The sequence below is a fragment of the Trichoderma camerunense genome (genome assembly GCF_050948025.1).
Source record: "Trichoderma camerunense strain CBS 138272 chromosome Unknown V8C40scaffold_12, whole genome shotgun sequence".
Classification (NCBI taxonomy): Eukaryota; Fungi; Ascomycota; class Sordariomycetes; order Hypocreales; family Hypocreaceae; genus Trichoderma; species Trichoderma camerunense.
Window position 1 is genome coordinate 631,104 of NW_028145358.1, and position 18,948 is coordinate 650,051.

General features: G+C 51.8%; 8 protein-coding genes across 8 annotated transcripts; 4 read left to right on the top strand and 4 right to left on the bottom strand.

Annotated features, from left to right (window-relative positions):
- Positions 1-1,691: 1,691 nt before the first annotated feature.
- Positions 1,692-4,447, top strand: V8C40DRAFT_275730 (uncharacterized protein; the record flags this gene model as incomplete). The annotated part of the gene is made up of 2 exons (XM_083220758.1): positions 1,692-2,620; positions 2,683-4,447. The coding sequence occupies 2 exons, from the start codon at positions 1,692-1,694 to the stop codon at positions 4,445-4,447; spliced, it is 2,694 nt and encodes an 897-aa protein (XP_083071629.1).
- A 683-nt stretch (positions 4,448-5,130) lies between these two features.
- On the top strand, positions 5,131-6,458 carry V8C40DRAFT_44919 (WD40-repeat-containing domain protein). Its single transcript, XM_083222989.1, has 2 exons — positions 5,131-5,328; positions 5,401-6,458. Exons 1-2 carry the CDS (start codon positions 5,283-5,285, stop codon positions 6,417-6,419), a joined length of 1,065 nt encoding a protein of 354 aa, XP_083071630.1. The 5' UTR covers positions 5,131-5,282; the 3' UTR covers positions 6,420-6,458.
- Positions 6,459-6,464: 6 nt separating this feature from the next.
- V8C40DRAFT_249243 (glycolipid 2-alpha-mannosyltransferase-domain-containing protein) lies at positions 6,465-8,485 on the bottom strand. The gene is made up of 4 exons (XM_083216704.1): positions 8,069-8,485; positions 7,728-7,988; positions 7,035-7,653; positions 6,465-6,969 (listed from the first exon to the last, which is right to left on the bottom strand). Exons 1-4 carry the CDS (start codon positions 8,214-8,216, stop codon positions 6,813-6,815), a joined length of 1,185 nt encoding a protein of 394 aa, XP_083071631.1. The 5' UTR covers positions 8,217-8,485; the 3' UTR covers positions 6,465-6,812.
- A 122-nt stretch (positions 8,486-8,607) lies between these two features.
- Positions 8,608-11,555, top strand: V8C40DRAFT_249245 (Spc98 family-domain-containing protein). Its single transcript, XM_083216705.1, has 2 exons — positions 8,608-8,810; positions 8,890-11,555. Exons 1-2 carry the CDS (start codon positions 8,739-8,741, stop codon positions 11,428-11,430), a joined length of 2,613 nt encoding a protein of 870 aa, XP_083071632.1. The 5' UTR covers positions 8,608-8,738; the 3' UTR covers positions 11,431-11,555.
- V8C40DRAFT_249246 (alpha/beta hydrolase) lies at positions 11,509-12,621 on the bottom strand. Its single transcript, XM_083216706.1, has one exon. It carries the CDS (start codon positions 12,376-12,378, stop codon positions 11,602-11,604), a length of 777 nt encoding a protein of 258 aa, XP_083071633.1. The 5' UTR covers positions 12,379-12,621; the 3' UTR covers positions 11,509-11,601.
- A 148-nt stretch (positions 12,622-12,769) lies between these two features.
- Positions 12,770-15,106, bottom strand: V8C40DRAFT_249247 (uncharacterized protein). The gene has a single exon (XM_083216707.1). It carries the CDS (start codon positions 14,971-14,973, stop codon positions 12,907-12,909), a length of 2,067 nt encoding a protein of 688 aa, XP_083071634.1. The 5' UTR covers positions 14,974-15,106; the 3' UTR covers positions 12,770-12,906.
- A 713-nt stretch (positions 15,107-15,819) lies between these two features.
- Positions 15,820-17,587, top strand: V8C40DRAFT_249248 (tRNA-guanine(15) transglycosylase-like protein). The gene is made up of 2 exons (XM_083216708.1): positions 15,820-16,278; positions 16,338-17,587. Exons 1-2 carry the CDS (start codon positions 16,035-16,037, stop codon positions 17,537-17,539), a joined length of 1,446 nt encoding a protein of 481 aa, XP_083071635.1. The 5' UTR covers positions 15,820-16,034; the 3' UTR covers positions 17,540-17,587.
- A 45-nt stretch (positions 17,588-17,632) lies between these two features.
- V8C40DRAFT_280441 (uncharacterized protein) lies at positions 17,633-18,600 on the bottom strand. Its single transcript, XM_083221398.1, has 2 exons — positions 18,067-18,600; positions 17,633-18,002 (listed from the first exon to the last, which is right to left on the bottom strand). Exons 1-2 carry the CDS (start codon positions 18,272-18,274, stop codon positions 17,713-17,715), a joined length of 498 nt encoding a protein of 165 aa, XP_083071636.1. The 5' UTR covers positions 18,275-18,600; the 3' UTR covers positions 17,633-17,712.
- Between the last annotated feature and the right edge of the window lie 348 nt (positions 18,601-18,948).

Genomic DNA, 18,948 nt, shown 5'->3' on the forward strand with positions numbered 1-18,948 from the left:
CAAGACCGCATCTTCCCTGGGCCGAGCTGGTCTTGGCCCTCGTACGGACGCCAGCCACAGTCGCCAAATCTCCTTTGCCAGATGCGCAGAGGCCTTCGGGGGGAGTATGGGATGAGTACCGATGCCAGACCGACGAAATCCAGCCTACCTAGTCATTTCTCTCAATTACGCCGTAAAGAGTCGCGGGATCCTCCTTCCGGCAGTGCAGCCAGCGGAGCGCAGCGCAGCCGTGGCGGTTGTTGGACAGCGCCGGCGAGAAAGCGGCTTATGCTGTGAGACGTTGCTGCTGGCATCTCCCCATCGGTCAGGTCAGGGCAGCTGCGTGAGGCTTATGGCCTTTGTTGATGATGCTAGCCAGGCAGCCAGACCCTAGGCCTTCCACGCTGCTTGTCATGGGCCACCAGCACCTGAGCATATCATCACGGCTCTGACCCCCAGGAAGCCCCCCATGATGGCATGACGACGACGGGTCCGTTCACTGCTAGCAGAGCCAACGATGCGCTATATCAGATTATACCCTCGTATGGGCTCCATCCTCCTGGACAAATCTGCACCCATGGTCCCGGTCTGTAGGGCCGCGGCAACAACAGCACAAGTGGATCACCACGCACGTGTGGCAAGGTGGGTTGCGACGCTCCATATCCATAAGTTCAGGTCCGGAGCGGCACTATCGAATGGTCCTTTTGGGGCTTCCTGGGCCATTGGACCCCCCCTCTCCGGTCACTTTTGACTCAAGACTGATACCGACCAACGACCTAGCTAACTAGGTAGATAGGTAGTTATTTGCCTTGTATCCACCCGGCAGCACCATAGGAGTGCGCTCGCCTAGGCTTTTTGGACGAATTCCGTCCATTACAGGCCTCAGCCGTGTCCGGCTCATTGGTAACTGCCCTTGTTGGTCTCGTTTGGGGTTGCTTCGGTGTATCTGTTCCTTTTCTGCCGTTCACTGGACTGGACCCTGCTAGCTCCTCTTTCCAACCTTGCCTGTTCCTTGGGACTCTTTTTTTGTGGGCAGTGGTGGCTTAAATCTCAAAAGCCACTGATACCCTCCTCCGTCGCCTCTTCGCCCGCATCTTCCCCATCTTCTCCCCCAGATTCAATAAGTCGGTAGTTACCGCTGGGCTGTTGATGTCGACCTTCTTCTAAAAGATTGAACTCTGCCCACTTACATCTGGTTTCTTCTTCATGGCCCTTTCTATCTCGATTCCCTGGCTGGAAGAAGTGTCATAGAAGACGCCACTCACCTGATCACTTACAAGTCGGATTTGATTCACCTTACTCACTTGACCAGCAATCCTATTTTTGGGCATTTCACCAGTCGTTGGGTCCTCAAGGCTCCGCCACTCGCACCCAAACTTCCTCTTCCCTTTTCAGCTCGCGGAACAGTCCGGTTGAAGATTTTAATATCTGTTGGCCGCTCCTTTCGTCGTTAGGCGCTCTTCTTTCTCATTAACCTCGCTTCTTCTTTGGAGATGCAATTTTAGCAGCTACTGGTCCCTTAAAAAGACAGTGATATATTCTCCTCAATGGGTGGACTACCAGCTCTGGAATCTTTGCATCGAGCCCCCCCGCCGGATACTCCCCCTGAACTTGTAAGCCCAAGCGCAACATCGTTTTCTTCAAGGTCATCACCTTTAGAAGAACAAGCTGCCTGGGGCCCTCGTGCTTCGGTTCCTGTCGCTGCTGCTTCCATGTCACGCTATGGCAAGGCTTCCGTCGATATGTCTGCTGAGGGCAATACAGATGGCGGCCGAGGTCGACAGGAATCGGTTGGAACTCCGACTGCTGGACAGCAGCTTCCGTCTTTAAGCAGCCTCTTTGGTCCGCCGTCATCTATGCGACCTCTCAACTCGCCACACACGGAACGTCCTGGGATTTACCCTTCGCCTTCTCCCTTGGATAGACCACGAATCTCTTCCAGTGGAAACTTGTTGAGCTCCTATTTCCCACAGGCTATTTCACCTTCTCAGCCGCCATCAAGAAACCCATACGAATTTGGTGCATACAACTACTCCGAGAGACAGCAAACTCATGCTACGACATCCTCCCTTCCTGCGTCGCATTCGCCCGAATACCCAAACCATGGCCACAGGGGTTCTGATGCCCGCTACGAACCCGAATTACCCCGGAAATGGTCCGCCTACCGTGAGGATAGCAGGCAAGAGTATTTACAGCCTCAGGATAAACTGAGACCCCAATATCCCGGACCCAAAGACTCGTCCCACGATTACTCTGAACGGCGACTTAGCCAAGTACACAGCTCGGACACCAACACACCCTCGACTTCAGCTACTGCAATCACTTCTGAGATTGCAGTTTCAAAGGATGGTCTGGGTCCGAAAATCTGGACCGGTACGCATTTTCTTCCCAGATTTGTGCGGGCAGCAGAGGTGCCCGGCGAAGGCATGTGCTATTTCTACGACGACGGAAGTCACTGTAAAACAGTGATTGATGGCGAGGCGGTGAACGCTCACTGGGGCGTGACAAAGGCGGGCAAGCCTCGCAAGCGGCTGGCCATTGCATGCGTGACTTGCAGGGAGAAGAAGATCAAGTGTGATCCGGACTATCCACGATGCGTCCAGTGTGAGAAATTTGGCCGTGTTTGCAAGTTCAAGAATGCGTAAGTTTAGGAAATTCACATATACAGCCACCTTCTTGGAACATCGCTTACAATACTGCTAGACCCAGAGGAGGGAATAACACTTCGCCATCGACGTCTCCGGCCGAGCTCGATGATGGTCGACAGCTTGAAACCGGCGACCTACGACGTTCGATCAGTGATGTAAGCTCTCCCGGATCACCCCGAGCCGGAATGCGGCCCGCCTCTCCGGACCGTGGATACAGCAAACGACTCAAACTTGGCCCCGAGGCATACATCTCCAACGGCGAACCACCCGCTCCCTTCAATGCTCGGATGTATTATTCTAAACCGCGAATCACTGAACAGCCACCCCCTGAGCCGCCTCTAATTCCCGATGAGGTTCTTGGTCGTGCTTGGAGGACGGATCCTTATGCCTCGACTCCTGACTTGATCACGAACGCTTTAACCAGATTCTTCGCCAACGTTGACAACACCATGATTCTCCAATTTCTTCCTGAAGAAGCCTTCCAGCGCTGGGTCGTTTCCTCTCGTGGCCAAAAAAGCCCCGAGGATTTGATGCTTTTGTACAGTACTCTAGCGGTTGGCTCTGCACTCTGCGGTGATCCTAAGCAGATTGCTTTCGAGTATGCTCAGGTGGCACACTATGCACAGAAGATGACAGGAGTGCAGTGCCTGCAGCTAGTACAGAGCAGAATTCTTCTTGCCGTTTACTATATTTCGACCTGTCGAACTCGAGAAGCTGATGAGTTGATCTCTTCTGCAGCTGCCAGTGCTGCATGCCTGCAGTTGAGCTTGGAACTGGATCACTCTAGGGAATCGGGCATGGCTATGTACCCTCTGGGGCTGAACCGGACGGGCTATGCTGAAGCACGCAGGAGGACGCTCTGGTCTCTATTCATTCTGGAGAGGCTTAGTGGACTATTCCCGGAGCGACCGGTAATGGTCAACGCGGAAGACATCTACACACAGCTCCCTACTGATCTTCACTGCTTCGAGAAGCAAGTCGAGTCTCATGCGCGTATTTTCGACCCCTATGGTGGTCTTGCTAAAACCGATGAGCGATCGTCCGACGCCAGTGTCACTGGATATTATATCGAAATGGTGCACATCTGGTCGGATTGCCAAGCAGCCATCTACAGGATGGCGCTTAGACGAACGTCTACCGAAACAGAGACTGCAAAGCTTCAAGATCTCATCAAGAGGGCCAAGAATTGGTTTACTTCTTTGCCCCCTCGTCTGGCTTTTGGTGGTGCAAATCTCGAAGCGGCCGCTTTTACTAGAAGCACCGGCTCTTTCCTCAGTATGCATTTCCTTTATCATCATACTATGATTGAGTTGAACCGACATCGTCATGGAGCCGGCCAACTGCCCAAGGATGTCCAATTGGGACATTCGGCCGAATGCCGAGAGCATGCGGGCAGGGTCATTGAGATGCTAAACAGTCTGGACCGCATTTTGCGAGTCAGGTCCGCATTGCTTACAATTCCTCCTCCTGCGATGGCTGTTGCGGTCACAGAAGCTGTCGATGTCTTGACTGCAACTGGGCCGATGACTGTCCTGGGAGACGTGATTGAGCGAGTTCTTATTGCCAAGTCCGCTGTTGACAGGACGAAGAATATCTGGGAGGCCTCTTCCAAGGACCGTCTGGCTATTGACCGACGTCTACAAAAGTTGAATCGGATTCGCGAGCTGGGATCACGACCGCCGAGCCCCATTCAAGGTTATCGACTGCTCCCTCTCTCGGAAGATACGAAGGAAAAGGAGCTCAACCACTGGCAGATCCTGGATCCCATTGAGCAAACATTCCCAAAGGACATGGACGTGATTTATGTTGGACTTGACTAAATCAAATCCTTATCCGCCTAGGGCCTCCAGCCCCCTAGAACGGCGCGTTTCTTCTTCTTCGTATACATATATATTTCCTTTTGTGTTTCATTTTCTTTTAAGCTTCTTTTGGATATGGGCTTGTGCCTTTGGAATTAGGAATATTTTAACGTGTTATGCATGGTTTAGCGTTTTTTAGATCGCTGCTCGTTTGGGCATTTCAGGAGGCATCAAGATCAGGGCAACTTGAATCGGATGACATGGGATGAGGAGTTTGGGCATTCGATGTGTCAAGGGGGCCTTGATAGCGAATCTGTATCCTTATTGATTGGGAGCCTACAAAATCAGGATGACGTGCAACGTTGATGTATGTATGTATTTATGTATATATATGAGATAGCTTTTCATCTCTTGTCATTTAACACAAGGAACTGGGCAGTTCCTTTTTTGGCACTTGGATTTACAAGATGTTGGATGAGTCACGTGTCGCATCATGTGACGCATTCTAAACATATAAAACCTCCGCCAGATGTATATATCAATTGTATTTGAGAATCACGAATCGCTTACTGTGAGGAAACTTAGACCTTTTCCTTGACCTCTTCTGACTTTTCGCCGCAGTAAATCTGCCTATTTACGCTGTGGGTTTCTTGTTAGCAAGCAAACCGGGATTTTTTTTTTCTAAACGGAGCAAGGAAGGGACTATCACTATGTCGTTCTAAGAAGAGCCCGTCTTTTTTCTCTTATTCAAGTTTCATATCTTCTATTCAGCATACCTCTCTCATATTGCGGCCGTGGTTCTTCAAGCAAACGCTGCTGCAGAAACATGATGTGATGAGCCGTGGTGCTTTATAAAATGAGTTTCCCAGATCAGCCCGTGGCGCATCTCCTAGGCTCCAATGGTTCGTCTTTCCATTTCGCTCTCATTCACCCCAGACCGGCAATCGTTTAATAACTAACCTCACACAATTCAGGCGCCGTTCATGCCGTAGCTTATTCAGCCTCTCCTGGGAATTATATCCTCACCGGGTCGGCGGATCGTTCGATCCGGCTCTATAACCCTTTCCCCAGCACGTCTGTCCCTGAGATTCGTCCCAGCGCAAAGCCAGCTGTGCCACAAGGACGACTTATTCAGACGTATGCTGCGCATGGGTATGAGGTGTTGAGCCTTGCAGTCGCGTCTGACAATGAGAGCTTCGTGTCTGGAGGCGGTGACAGGGCGGTATTCTTGTGGGATGTGAGCAGGGCGGTGACGATTCGGAGGTTTGGGGGCAACGCGCAGGGCCACTCGGCGCGGATCAACTGCGTGAGCTTCGCGGGTGCCGGAGACTCGCTGGTGGTCAGCGGCGGGTTCGACACGACGGTGCGGCTGTGGGATGTGCGCAGCACGAGCTTCAAGCCGATACAGGTGCTGAGCGAGGCCAAGGATTCGGTGACGAGCTTGGTGGTGAGGGGGCCCGAGGTTATCGCGGGGAGTGTGGATGGGAGGGTGAGGAGCTACGATGTGCGCATGGGAGCGTGTACTACAGATGTCATTGGTGCAAGCGTGGTGAGCTTGGACATTACGAAGGATGGCAAGGCGATGCTGGTGGGCTCGTTGGACAGCAAGCTGAGGCTGATGGATCGCGAGAACGGCACGTGTCTCCGGGCGTACGCGGACCCGTTGTGGAAGAACGAGGATCTGCGAGTGCAGTCGCTGTTGGGCGGCAGGGAGAAATACGTGGTAGCTGGAGACGAAATGGGTGGCGAGACAGATGCCAACGGCTCGGGCAGGCTTTGGGCGTGGGATCTGCTATCGGGCAAGGTGGTGGCCAAGGTGACAGTGCCGTGGGGGCCTCAAGGCTACGAGGCGAAGAAGTTGATTGGCAAAGACGGCAAGCCGAAAGTGCGAAACAATGTCATCAGCTGTATGGCATGGCGGGACGGAGGCTGGGGAGACCAGTTCTGTGTAGGAGGAACGTCTGGAGTAGTGACAGTCTTTGGGGCGTTATAGCGTAATACGACAACATGTGATGACAACTACGGAGCATTGTTACGATTTTACAATTGGAGTTTGTTCGTTTATTTCGTCCTCCCTAAGATGTTACATTGCGGATCATGATGTAGTTGCTCTCCAAGTATCCATAAGGTAGCCATAAATATAGCCACACCAGCGCCCAACAACAACTGTGACCAAGGGTGCACCAGTGGAAGTCTCGCTTCCACCACAGTGCTTTGCATGATAGAGCCATGGCAATATCATGAAAAGAGAATCTTATGTACATGTCTTGTATTTCCTGATACAGCGTGGGCATGGAGCGCGTGTGAAGAAGGTAGGTGATGGTTGGTAGGTATAGGTTGGGATTGAAGTCACATGCTTCATCCTCCCTTGTATGAAACCCTTTTCTCAGCCCATACCAGCATATTTGAACCAGTTGGGACGGCAATCCTCTCGGTGGAGGAATGGCTCACCATCCGTTAGTCGGCCAGTAACACAGCCCTTGCATTTGGGAGAGTTGGGGCAGTTGAAGAAGGGGATATGCTGGTAGCCAATATCACGGAACCTGTAAATATAGAGATGAGTAAGAATAGCTCTGCTGATGATGACTGCTTTGTGAGATAAACGAACCAGTGGATTTTGCTAGAATCTTCAAATAGGCCCAGGGCAATGCTATGAACGGGTGCATCGCCCCATCGCTCGTAGAAGAAACCTCCCGCGCGGTCGAGGTGCTCGAAATAGTCCTCGTAAGCCTTGCTCCTCCAGAACTCCATGTCAGCAACCTCAAAGTTGCTCCAGAAGTGGCAGGTGGAGAAGCCCTGGGCCTCTCTATTGTGCTGCGGCCGCCGGATGTCATCGACCACCCACTTGATGGCGCTGTGCTCGTGCAGGTAGCTCGGGTGGTCGGCGAGGAACTTGGCCGTCTGGGGCCAGAGGGTGGGCAGCGTGTGCGGGTCGTCGTAGAGGGTGATTGTGAAGCCGTACGTCTTGTTGTTGTCCTGCATGTAGCGGAAGACGTCGTAGTCGACGTCGCAGAAGAAATGGACCTTTGGCTCGACGCGCCAGTAGTAGCGGACGTCCTTGAGGGCGGGATGCTTGTAGAACATGCCGCTGTTCCAGCGACACATCTGGTGGTAGGACATCATGTTGGCGTACTGGACTCCGTTCTTTTTGAGCACGGCGGCTGATTCTTCAAAGATGTCGGGGTCGATCCATGAGGGCGCGTCCCAGTGTTCCTTGGGGATGAGCTCTGTGTGGTTTTGACTGCTTGTTAGTCCACGATGATATGGCCATTGCTAGAGCTGGGACAGCAAGCATTCATACCGTAGTTGCACGTGGCATTGGTTGCAGCGCTTGTCTTCTTCTTGAACTCTGCCGAGAACGGCTTGTCATTGAAAAAGGTCCAGGGGTAGTTGAACTTGTTGTTCCATGTCCGCTCGAGATCTACCATGGATGCCACCATGTCGTCCACCTCTTCATTGCGGACAAGAGCTAGCAGCGTGGCGCTGACTCGATCGGTGTCTTCGGCATCGGGCGCATATTTCGCAGAGGTTCGTACGAGAGTCCCCTCGGGTTCGCCGGTGGCTATACAGCAGGCAGATGTGTTAACAATACAGCTTGCTTTTTCCTCCTATTAATCCGCCACCCTGGCTGCAGCTACTTACGATCCAAGTTGGGGTCGCGCTCAAAGTTAATGTACCGATCGCCCGGGCTATTGTATCCAGACGAAGGCTTGAAAAGCTGATAGAGGAAGAAGCACCACAGGACGAGGGCCAGTGTGCCCAGGGCTCGAACTGGCCGGGCAATAGCCATGATGTCGAGGGCGAAGGGGAGGAGATGATGATTGCGATATGCCCGATGACAAGGCTGCTGGATTAATTGGCCATGGGATCTCGTTTATTGTACCGGAATGAAGAGTGATGGGGATTGGTTTATTATACAGCAAATTGAGGGCAACGGCCTATCCGATATGGCCGGGCATCCAGTCGTCTCTGTGAATGTTGCTATTCGAGCATCGCCAGTAATTGAAAGGGGCGCTTGTTGCTTTATCTTTATGCCACCAGGCGCTAAAAAAATGCCCTGCCGATGAGAGGTTCAGTTTAGTTGATCATCTCCCCACAGACGCGCTAGAGACGCGCTAGAGGAGGCCCGTTAAGTGCACCTGCGCAGTTGTCGTGCACTAAGTCAAACCACTGAGCTTCAGCACATGCAATCAGTTGATCCAACCTATCTTGAACATCCATATCCATATCCAACCACCACATGGCCCTCGATTGTGCGTCTCAAACAGCTCCGGTTGGCCGCCACTGCTGCTAAAGATGCCAACGACTGGCAATGGCCTACGCCGCACAACTTGGAGCCCTCACTGAGGAGCTCATCGAAGCTGCCACTGGCATTTCCAGCAAGGTGGGGAGGAAGAGGAACCTCAACAAAGGAGTATCAACAGAACGATCCGAAGGGCTGACCTTTTGAACCGCGTTCCCAGACACGAACCAGGCGATATAAAGTCCTTTACGATGCCACCCTGCAGAAGATTAAGTCGCAGGCATACCTGCGCATAAACCAATTCGACGTCTGGCACACTCTTGACGGGCTGGAAGAGCGCTTCCGCGTTAACAACCGAGATGACCTGGCCGACGAGTTTCGCGATAGCCTGGATAGGCTGGAAGAACATGCCACCAGGTGGCACCCAGAGATATTGGCTCTGCTTCTAGGATTATCCGACCAACCGACCTTTAAAACAAAGCTTAGCGATCTAGATGCCGTACGACTGCGTGAAGAGGAGCAAGCAGAAACCTTTAGCTGGGAGGATGTCGCTCGGGAGGATGGCTGGGCTGAGGATGAGACTCTGTGGCAGTCGATTGATTACGGGCGCGATTCAGAAGACGAGGTTGTCGAAGCAGAGCCTGACGATGAAACACTCATCGAAGTGCCGATATATCACCCTTACGATACAGATCTCAGCCTGCACAAAAAGGGGAGGACTGCCACTGACTGCATTATTCAACCAGAGGACACAGAGTTACTAAAGGCTCTTCAGTCGACACAAAAATGGCGGACCGTGGTGCCTGAGAAGGACGACATTGGGACCGTTCAGAAAATTTCCATTTCAGAGACGCACATTGTCAGGGAAATCCTCTCTATGCTGCAAGGGCTGAAAACCACCCTTTTCAACGAAAACACTGGCTTGCCAGAGCCGAATTTCCACATGCAGCACATCGCTTGGGAAACGTACAAATCTGTGATACACACCATTGCAGAATCTGGCTGGCGCATCCTGCTGCTTCGGAGGTTCGTTAGCCACCCGCAGGCCATTCCACATCTACAGGCGTTCCAAGACTGCATTGCAAAGCGACTTCGAGATTTCGATACCAAGCTCTCGCAGATTGAGGCTCGCTTTGCTGCTCCCACGTCCGAAGTTATGTTCACTCTATTGTCTGTTCACGGCGAAATTGCGCCTTGGCTACAGCCCTTGCTTGTGCTGTCCAACATCATCGCCCAGATTCAGGAGACGTCAAGATCAGATACATTCCGGTACCTTGAGCTCCTGTACGACGAAACCACATTGGCCCAGCTAAAAGATGACATGTCCACGTACGAGTTTCTTGCCCGGATCTTTCTTGAATGTTTTCAAGTTTACATTCGCCCGATTCGGCATTGGATGGACGAAGGGCGCATCTCGTCAGAAAACGAAATCTTCTTCATCTTTGAAAGCCCGACCAAAGTGCCCATGAGCAACATCTGGCAGGGTCGATTCAAACTCCGCCAAACAGCAGAGGGGACATTGCACGCTCCAAAGTTTCTTAAGCCTGCCGCTCATCGGATATACAATGCCGGAAAGAACATTGTTGTGCTGCGGCTCCTAGGTAAATACGACCTGGGTAACTCATCCATCGTTGAGGAGCCATCTTTGGATTTTGAGCACGTCTGCCCGGAAGGTCTCGGTCTGGCTACCTTCCCGGACCTCTTTGGCGCGGCTTTCAATCGATGGATCCAGAGCAAGTACCGAAAAACTTCCACCACACTGAAGGATGCTCTCTACGACACGTGCGAACTCTCTTCATCACTAGACGCACTCCAGGCGCTGTATCTCATGTCGGACGGGTTTGCCACGGCATCTTTTACAGATCACTTGTTCGACAAGCTGGAAAACTTGAACCCAGTCTGGTATGATCGGTTTGCTCTTGCAGGAACTGCTCAAGATGCCTTTATGCCGCTGGTTGATATAAGCCGCCTATCTGTGAGCGTCAGTGTTCAGGGCACCCGCATGACTGTGACAGATGCCCGAGGCTCGATGAGGGCCGCTCTGCCGTATCTCAAGATTGACTACAGGCTTGCATGGCCGGTCCAGATTGTTGTCTCCGAAGAGAGCATGGGGAACTATCAATCTATTTTCACACTGCTATTGCAACTGCGACGAGCCATTCATGTCCTCCACAAACCCAAGATCCTCGAAAACCACACGACCGATAACGAAAACTGGGACGAGCGTGCTCTGTTCTACACCGCTCGCAGAAATCTGCTGCGGTTCTGCACGACTCTTCAATCATATCTAGCAACGCTTGTCCTAGAACCCAATGAGCGGGGAATGCGACGTGAGCTCATGGCGGCTGAGGATGTTGATTCGATGATTTCAGTTCACGCCACATACCTAGAGCAAATGATTGAACAAGCCTGTCTAGGGAATAAGATGAAGCTCATTCGGGAGCGAATCCTCGACATCATGGACCTTGCTATTAAGCTGGAACTGGCCAGAGAGGGGAAAGCCGCAAAGGATGGGTCCGAGCCGTCTCACTTGTTTAGACAGGAGGATGAAAGCAGCGAGGGCGTGGTAAGGGAGGATGGACTCGACACCGAGGCTTATATAGAAGTGTTGGAAGAGATCAAGGCCGACTTTGATGGACATTTGAGCTTCATTTGTTCCGGGTTGAAGGGTGCTGCGAGGGCCTCGAGCGATACGCAGTCTGCGAAGTGGGATATTCTAGCAGATATGCTACAGGCGGGCGACAACAGGAACAGGAGATGATGGGATACAAATATTGGAAGAGAAGGGAGACGATGAGACGATGAGTAGAAAGATACCCTTTTAGATAATATGTCCAATGGACAGTCCATTCAAGAAGAAGTCACATTAGATGTTTTGAGATGGTACTCATTATTTTGTCTTTCTTTCTCTTCCTTAAGCTTTCATCTTTCTCTATGTGAAGCCCTTGTTGAGTTGGTCCGCGATGAACTTCATAATGGGAAACATTTCGTCTCTGTCCCTCGGCATAGCCACTTCCCTTCTCTTCCAATTCACGACCCTAACATCCTTAAACTCCCTCTTCACAGCATCCGCCTCATCCTCACTCAGCTGGCACACAAGCACCGGAGTATTACTCTTTTCGCGGCTGCTCAACGAGGGAACCATGGATTGTGGCAGTGGCCCGCCAATCGAGACAACGCCTTTGCACATCTTTCCGATCTTATTCCTCGTTGCTTCATCACCATCTGAGATGTCGACTATGCGCTCTACACTTCGTAATCTGGAAGCTAATCCCAGCGCCAAGGATGCACCCTGTCCGAAGCCGAAGAATAGAATATCGTTCATCTCCCATCCGCACCGGTCAATCAGCGTGTCCTTGACGAGCTTCTGTATGACGAGTCGCGCAGCCTTGTCGAACCCCGGGTCGGGATCCAGATCGCCCGTGTTAGTGTCGACGCTCAAGTCATCGCCCCAATGAAAATGCTTGTCTCCGGCATCGGGTGCAAAGGCGGCCGGGAGAGGGGCGGTGCCGCGGACGGAAATGGCGAGGACGCCGGGGAGGGACATGTTGCGTGCGAATGTTGCAAAGGGGATTTCATGGTCGCCGAGGCCGTGGAAGAGGATGAGGATGGAGGTTGTTGATTCGGGCGGGGAGGGGAAATGGAGTTTGTGGGGGAGGATGGGGGAGATGGGGGAGAAGTCTGCTTCTGTGGGGATTCTTGGAGGCATGGCTAGAGGATGAAGTTGATGAGAGGGTTTGGTGATTCTTTTCCTGTTGTTTTGTTGTTTGGTGGCGGTTTTTGCTGTGGTGGTTGTTGAGGTTGAAGGTGAATGAGAATTGACGTGGTGGGGAGTGGCTATTGCCGGTGAGATGAAAGATAAAAGTTGACTATTCGCTTAGATGGCCTGAGATTGGCGTTTTCACATATTCATAGTTTCGCACAGTATTGTCAAAAAGCTGTATGATCAAAGGTCAAGCAAGATGCCAGTGGAATCTAGGTAGAATAAAGCGGCATCTCACCAAGGCATTCACGGAGCGGAGCATTGTCCCGGCGCCGGAGGATCCACTATTCAATAATTCGTGATTCAAGACCCGACAAGACACGCATCAGGGAAGCGATTCATAGGTATCATGTAATATGTCATTTATCCAGAGACTGCTTCTATACAACCTACGACATATATATATGAAACTACAGTGCAAGCTCGAGGTATCCAGTATAAACAAACATCATCAAAACGCATCAAGGGAAAAAATCATCGTCGGACTATATGTTCCTGGGTGTCCCTGGCCTTGACGCGGGACGGCCCGGCCTTCATCTGCGTCCACTCGCCTTCGGCCGACCAAATGCCGGCTTTGGTATAATCCCCACTCGAGCTTCCTAGCATGTATGCAAATCTAAAGTACTCCGGCAGCCCGAGGGTGCCGTTTCTAGACCAAATAAAGCTGTCTTGTCGGTCGATGATGTCGTCGAAATAGCCCCGGAAGCGCTCTACGTCGTTAACAAGAATGCTGATGCCGTCATAGATCTTGCTCGGCGGCTGGTTCCAAGTGAACGTGATGTTGGAAGGGCTATGCGGACCTTCCCCGATGTAAATGACGGGCGGGGAGATGGTCGGGAGGAGAGATCCCTTCTGTGCGTCTCCCTGAAGGGCTGCGGGCGTTTCTAGCACGGGATCGAAACCCCAGCGGGCGATGCCGTTGATGAACAGCCCGATCAGGATGCCCTGGTAAAGCAACGCTGGCCGGGTCTGCATACTCGTGCCGGGCAACAGCAGCAGCGCCAGGATGTAGTGGTGGAGGCGCAGCTGCAGCCCCGGGAGCGTCAAGGAGATGAGAATGCTGAAGATGAACAGGGCGTATAGCTTGATATACGGGATAAACCGACCCTCTTGTCTAAAGTAAAACACTTGCGAGAGGATAATGAAAAACAAGATGATGACAATGGTGGCCAGAGCTGCTCTAGCTCCAGGCTGCTGATCAAGATCATGCTTATTGAGACGCTGGATGGGGATAAAGTCCAGCGTGTAGTTGGTGAGAGCGCCCACCCAGCAGGCGCCCAGCCACAGGACAGTCTTTTCAATCTGCGCAGTCAGATGCTTGAGCGTACGGCGGACGCCCATCTTGTCGTACATGACCCATGCGCAAAACATGGCAGGAAGAAACTTGCCCAGGATGTTGGAAAACAGATCCGTCACGGTAGAATGTCCCGGCTGGTCTAGTGACATGCCGACCGCGAAGAACATGCCGGCAAATGTGGGAAAGAAGAAGAGAGCGGGCGAGGAGGTGAAAAGCGACAGCACGCCAGTGAAAACGGTTGAAACAGCCAGGATGGACCATCTCTCGTCCTTGGCCCTGCATTTGATGTCGGGAACGAATCGGAATGCTAGAGGAAAGTACGAGTCGAAGGGGACGCTCAGAATGCCGTGTCGCTGAGAGCTGACGAACTCTTGGTACTGGCCAACAAGCTCGACAACGCCACAGCCTCCCTTGCCATTGGGGAAGATGCCTGCGTGAATTGCCGAAGCGCAAATGTAGGAGTCGCCGCGATAAGTGGCCAGCTCGGGATTGACGTCGTTGGACGGCCCTCCGATGACCATTGGCCGGTAAATCACTTCCTGGTCACCAACGGCCCTGGGATTCAGGACGTGATAGCTCTCGCACGAGGCTGGGCACTGGAAGGCAAAACCGCTGCCATTGAAGGGCCTGCAGTCGTTTCCGTCCAAGCCGCATCCATTGCCCGCGCTCCAGTATGTGTCGCCGCAGCTAATCGGCTGCGACTGGCCCCATCCCTCAACGGTAGAGGCAATCGTCTCCTGGCGTTTGACGAGCACAAATGTAATGACCCATATGGAAAAGTAGAGGAATATGGCCCAGAAGCGGTATGCCTTGGGCAGGAATCGCTCCACGAGATACAGCGGATACTCTTGCACGGCCGGGAACAAAGGCTTTATGCGGTACGGCTGCGGATTGGGCGGACCTTTGGCCCATTTGCCAAAGGCGGCCAGGACGCGGCGGACCGGGTAGGGAATCTTCTTCCATCGCTTGGACGAGCGCTCGTCCTGTATGAAGCGCGGCGTGGGCGCATTGCCGTCGCTGCTGCTGTTGTCGTCGATGACTTCGAGCGTCGTCGTCCCGCGGCCGGCTGTAGCGGCCTGGACGGGGATCTCCAGCGGCGCATCGGGATGGTCAATTTCAGTGACAACAGTGCTGGACGCAGCGCCAGTTCCAGCGCCTGTGCCGGCATCGTTTCGCTCCGGGTCGTCCTTCATGAGTGGCTCGCTCTCATCGTTGTCGTGGTAAGGCTCGAGCGGTCTCACCATGGTTGGGGAAGAAGAATCCTGCTGCGTTGGCAGGCAAGGCAACTACTCGTATTGATCGACTGACTGAATGGCCTAGGGCAGACGGGGAATTTGCCTGTAACGTAAGCTTGCAGCGAACAAAAGGTCAATCAACTGCCACTAAAAACGGATCCCAAACGCGGCCGCTCAGCCTCTAAATACGGGGGGGATCTGGTGGGTCGCCGGAAGCTCGGGAGGTTTGGAGATGGAGGATGGAAGAGACGGAGTAAGCGGCACGCGGCTGGGCCTATGGGGTGTGATTGGATGAAGCTGTCTCTGTCTCTGTTTGACTTGGGGATATCACGCGCGACTGAGGTCTTTTTAAAGATCACGAATCGCAGATCTCTGGAGACGATCGTGTTGGCAGTTGCCGATGCTATTGAGCAGTGCCGACGAGACACAAGGCGCAGGCGACGCTCTTGATTCGGTGGTTTTTTGATGTTGCATTCGATGGTTGACGGATGCGTTCATGCACTATGCACTTGAGGGCTTCAATAAACTCTCTTACTAGGTATTAGACTCCCGGAGATAAAGGAGAACAGCAGGCGAGATACGTGTATCTACAGTACATAATCATATGGATACGAAGTCTCTCTCGGCAAATCCTCTGGCTTCATCTCGCTACTAGAAGCCATCGAACCGGCATTTGATGCCTATTTTCTGCTCCATTAAAGGGTCCATCTCTTTGAAGATTCGGGATTTAGACGCAATGGCTGCAAGAGGCCAAGCGCATGTGCTAAACGTCGGAGAAACATCGGCAAAAGATAAGACGAACAAGATGTCTTATCAGTCAGGCACCGCAGCTAGTATGAATTATCGATGGGCCATGAGTATTCTCCATATCACAGAAAGATTGTGGGATTCAATCATTTGTCGTTCGAGTGTTTGATGCATAGACTATAAGTTTGATGAGCTTCATTTACAAGACGCATCGTGACTTTTCTCATATACCCCTTTGCTTCATAGATTCATTTGCCTTTTCACTATTTTATTCTCTTAATTTTTTTCTCACTCCCCAACCCTAGAAGGGGTGGCAACTCAAAATGAGTGATCCAAGTCTTGAGAATTCTTCCGACATGTCTGGCCGCAAAATCTTCGAGCTCATAAGCTCTGCCGCCGCCGATGGCTCTGCCGCCCGTCTAGGAAAGCTGTCTTTTCCGGGCAAAAAGGTCGTCGAAACACCAAACTTCTTCGCAGTCACATCTCGCGGGGCGATTCCTCATCTCACCCCCGACAACCTCAAGAGACACACATCTGTAAACGGAGTTTACATGGCGCTGGAAGACTGTAAGTCATCAAACCTGCCTGTACTCATGACGAGGTCATTGACTGATTGTAACGGGTAGTTATTGAGAAAAAAGAGCCTCCCATTCAGCATACTCCTGGCGGAGAGGGTTCGCGCCGGTTGCATAGATTTACAGCCCTGCCGTCAAATACTCTTTCAGTACTTGGTCCGCGACGGTGCCCGGCCATTACAACTCCGTTCGGGAACACGCCCAAGGCTCTCGCCGTCTTCACTTCTACCGGATTCCGCAATGTGACGGTGCCCGAGTTTGCATCTTACGTCCAGTCGCTGCAACCTGATATCGTGCTGCCAATGGCCGACTTGCCTCACACCAGCGCGACACCCTCATCTAAGAAGCTGGTGCGAATGGTGGAACGGACAGAAGTATGGTTGGATGAATTCTTGGGTAAGCTGGCTTCGTCCAAGCCTACGGATCCTTTGGATAGCTCTCTGTTTGCCCCAGTGCTTCCAGTCGAGTATCCCATCCAGTGGGACTATCTGAGGCATCTATCAGAAGATGTGATTGGAGAGCTAGATGGTCTAGCGGTTTACGATGCAAACCTGCTTCCCGACCTTGTCAACTATCCTCCGTTAACACCTCTTCCTAAATTGTGCATGGATCCTCCCAAAACTCCACAAGAGGTTCTGCGTCAGATATCCCTTGGCATCGACATCTGTTCACTGTCCTTTGCAAATATCACTTCTGACGCCGGCGTCGCCATGACATTCTCGTTTCCACCACCTAGTATTGATGAAGTGCGACCTCTCGGAATCAACATGTGGTCTCCAGAGCACAACACAGCCGTTGTTCCCTTGGTAGAAGGCTGCCAATGCTACACTTGCTTGAAACACCACAGAGCATACCTTCACCACCTACTCAATGCCAAGGAGATGCTGGGTTGGAACCTCCTACAAATCCACAACCACCACGTCGTTAACGAATTCTTCGTGGGCATTCGAGAGGCCCTTGCTAAAGGGCAAGCGGTATTCGAGGAGGAAGCGCGTCGGTTTATTGCTTCATATGAGCCTGTGTTTCCTGAAGGCACTGGCGAAAGACCCAGGGCGAGAGGATATCACTTTAAGAGCGAGGCGGACGCAGATAGGATCAACAAACCGGCTTGGAAAGATTTAGAAAAGGGGACAGCATCGGCACAGATTACGAATCTTGCGGAAAGCAGTACACCTAGTGGTGAGAGTCAAGATGCTACACCGGTGGCGGTGGTTAATGTGGAAGAGGCTGTAGCAACATTGAGTATAAATTAGCATGAATAGACGACAAACGAGGTAAATAATAAAATGATAAAAGATAACAGTTTCTCCATGGATTCCCGTGATTTTACTGACTACTTGAATGGTAGGTTTACAAAAAATTAAGGATGCACAAAGCGAGTGTCCTTTTAATTTATGTATGAATCTTGACCTTGGACTATTTGGTTCTATGCGGCCACAGCCGTCTCGGCCTTGCCACATAAGTGATTTCCACTTTGCAAGAATTCACTAGCAATGTCAAGGTTGTGAATTACACGATGAACAGTGGTAAAATCTCGATCCGAATCAATCCACACAGCACCAACCAGCGCCTCAGCAGTGGAAGCTCCTGTGCCTGGAGATATGACACCCTTTTGACCCGGATGCAGCTTGACAAACTGACCGATTTCCCATTTCTGCAGCGTGTTGCTCAAAGCGATATTCGAGATTTCGGCCACGCACATCTGTTGGCAGCTTTCTGCAAGCTCAAATCAGCTTGGGAGAGAATTCAAGGTGGTTCATGGATACTATGGAAAGCTCACGGGTAGTTTTCCCGTTTATGATGCTGTCGTCGACTACGGCGAGTCGGAGGACGGCGTCTCCAATCATGGCTAGACCCTTGTTTCCATGGGCTCTTGGGTTTTGGCGGGTTGTTCCTGGATCTGTGCCTGGGGCCCGGAGAGCTTCTTCGAGAAGTTTGGGGTTTCGAAATTGGTATTGGAGGATGTCTTGTACAGTTTGATTAGACATGCTAGAGGGGCTGCATGGATTCACTCAAATTTTTATGCTTATACGTGTAGCATTGTGCCATCGGTTCTGTCCCCTCTACCCGATTGTGCAAGAGGGGTTTATATGGGGTTTCCATGCAAGTGAGTGCATTCCAGAGAGATGGAGAAGAAGAAAGTCGTAAGGTTGTGAAGCATTCCAGCCCTCTCTATGAAGCAGAGCGGCGGTTGCTGTATATCTGCGGATTACTGTGTTTTGGCGTCAGCAAAGCTTCTAGTGTTAAGGTATCTCAGCTAATGATTCGTTCAATTGGCTTTTACAACAGCCACTTCCATGTATCAACTTAAACGACATAGTGATAGGAATATGTGAAGTGAGGAGACAAAATCCGATACGTCGGATAGTCTACTGAAGAGAACAGGAAACTATGGCAAGCCTTGAACTGGGGGGTTTTTTTCTCTATGCAGCTGTTATAATAAGTATAACAATGAATGGACATCAGATAAAGATTCAGCTACTGGCAGGTACCTAGTCGGCAATGGGAATGGATGCTCCTGCCTTGGGATGTGCCTTCCTCCAGATGCTGGGGATTAAGTAAGCCGCGATAACGATTTCAATCCATTTACTTCGTACCCCGTGGATGCAAAGGCAACAACGAGATTTAAGAAAACACCACGACGACGATAGTCAGCATGTGG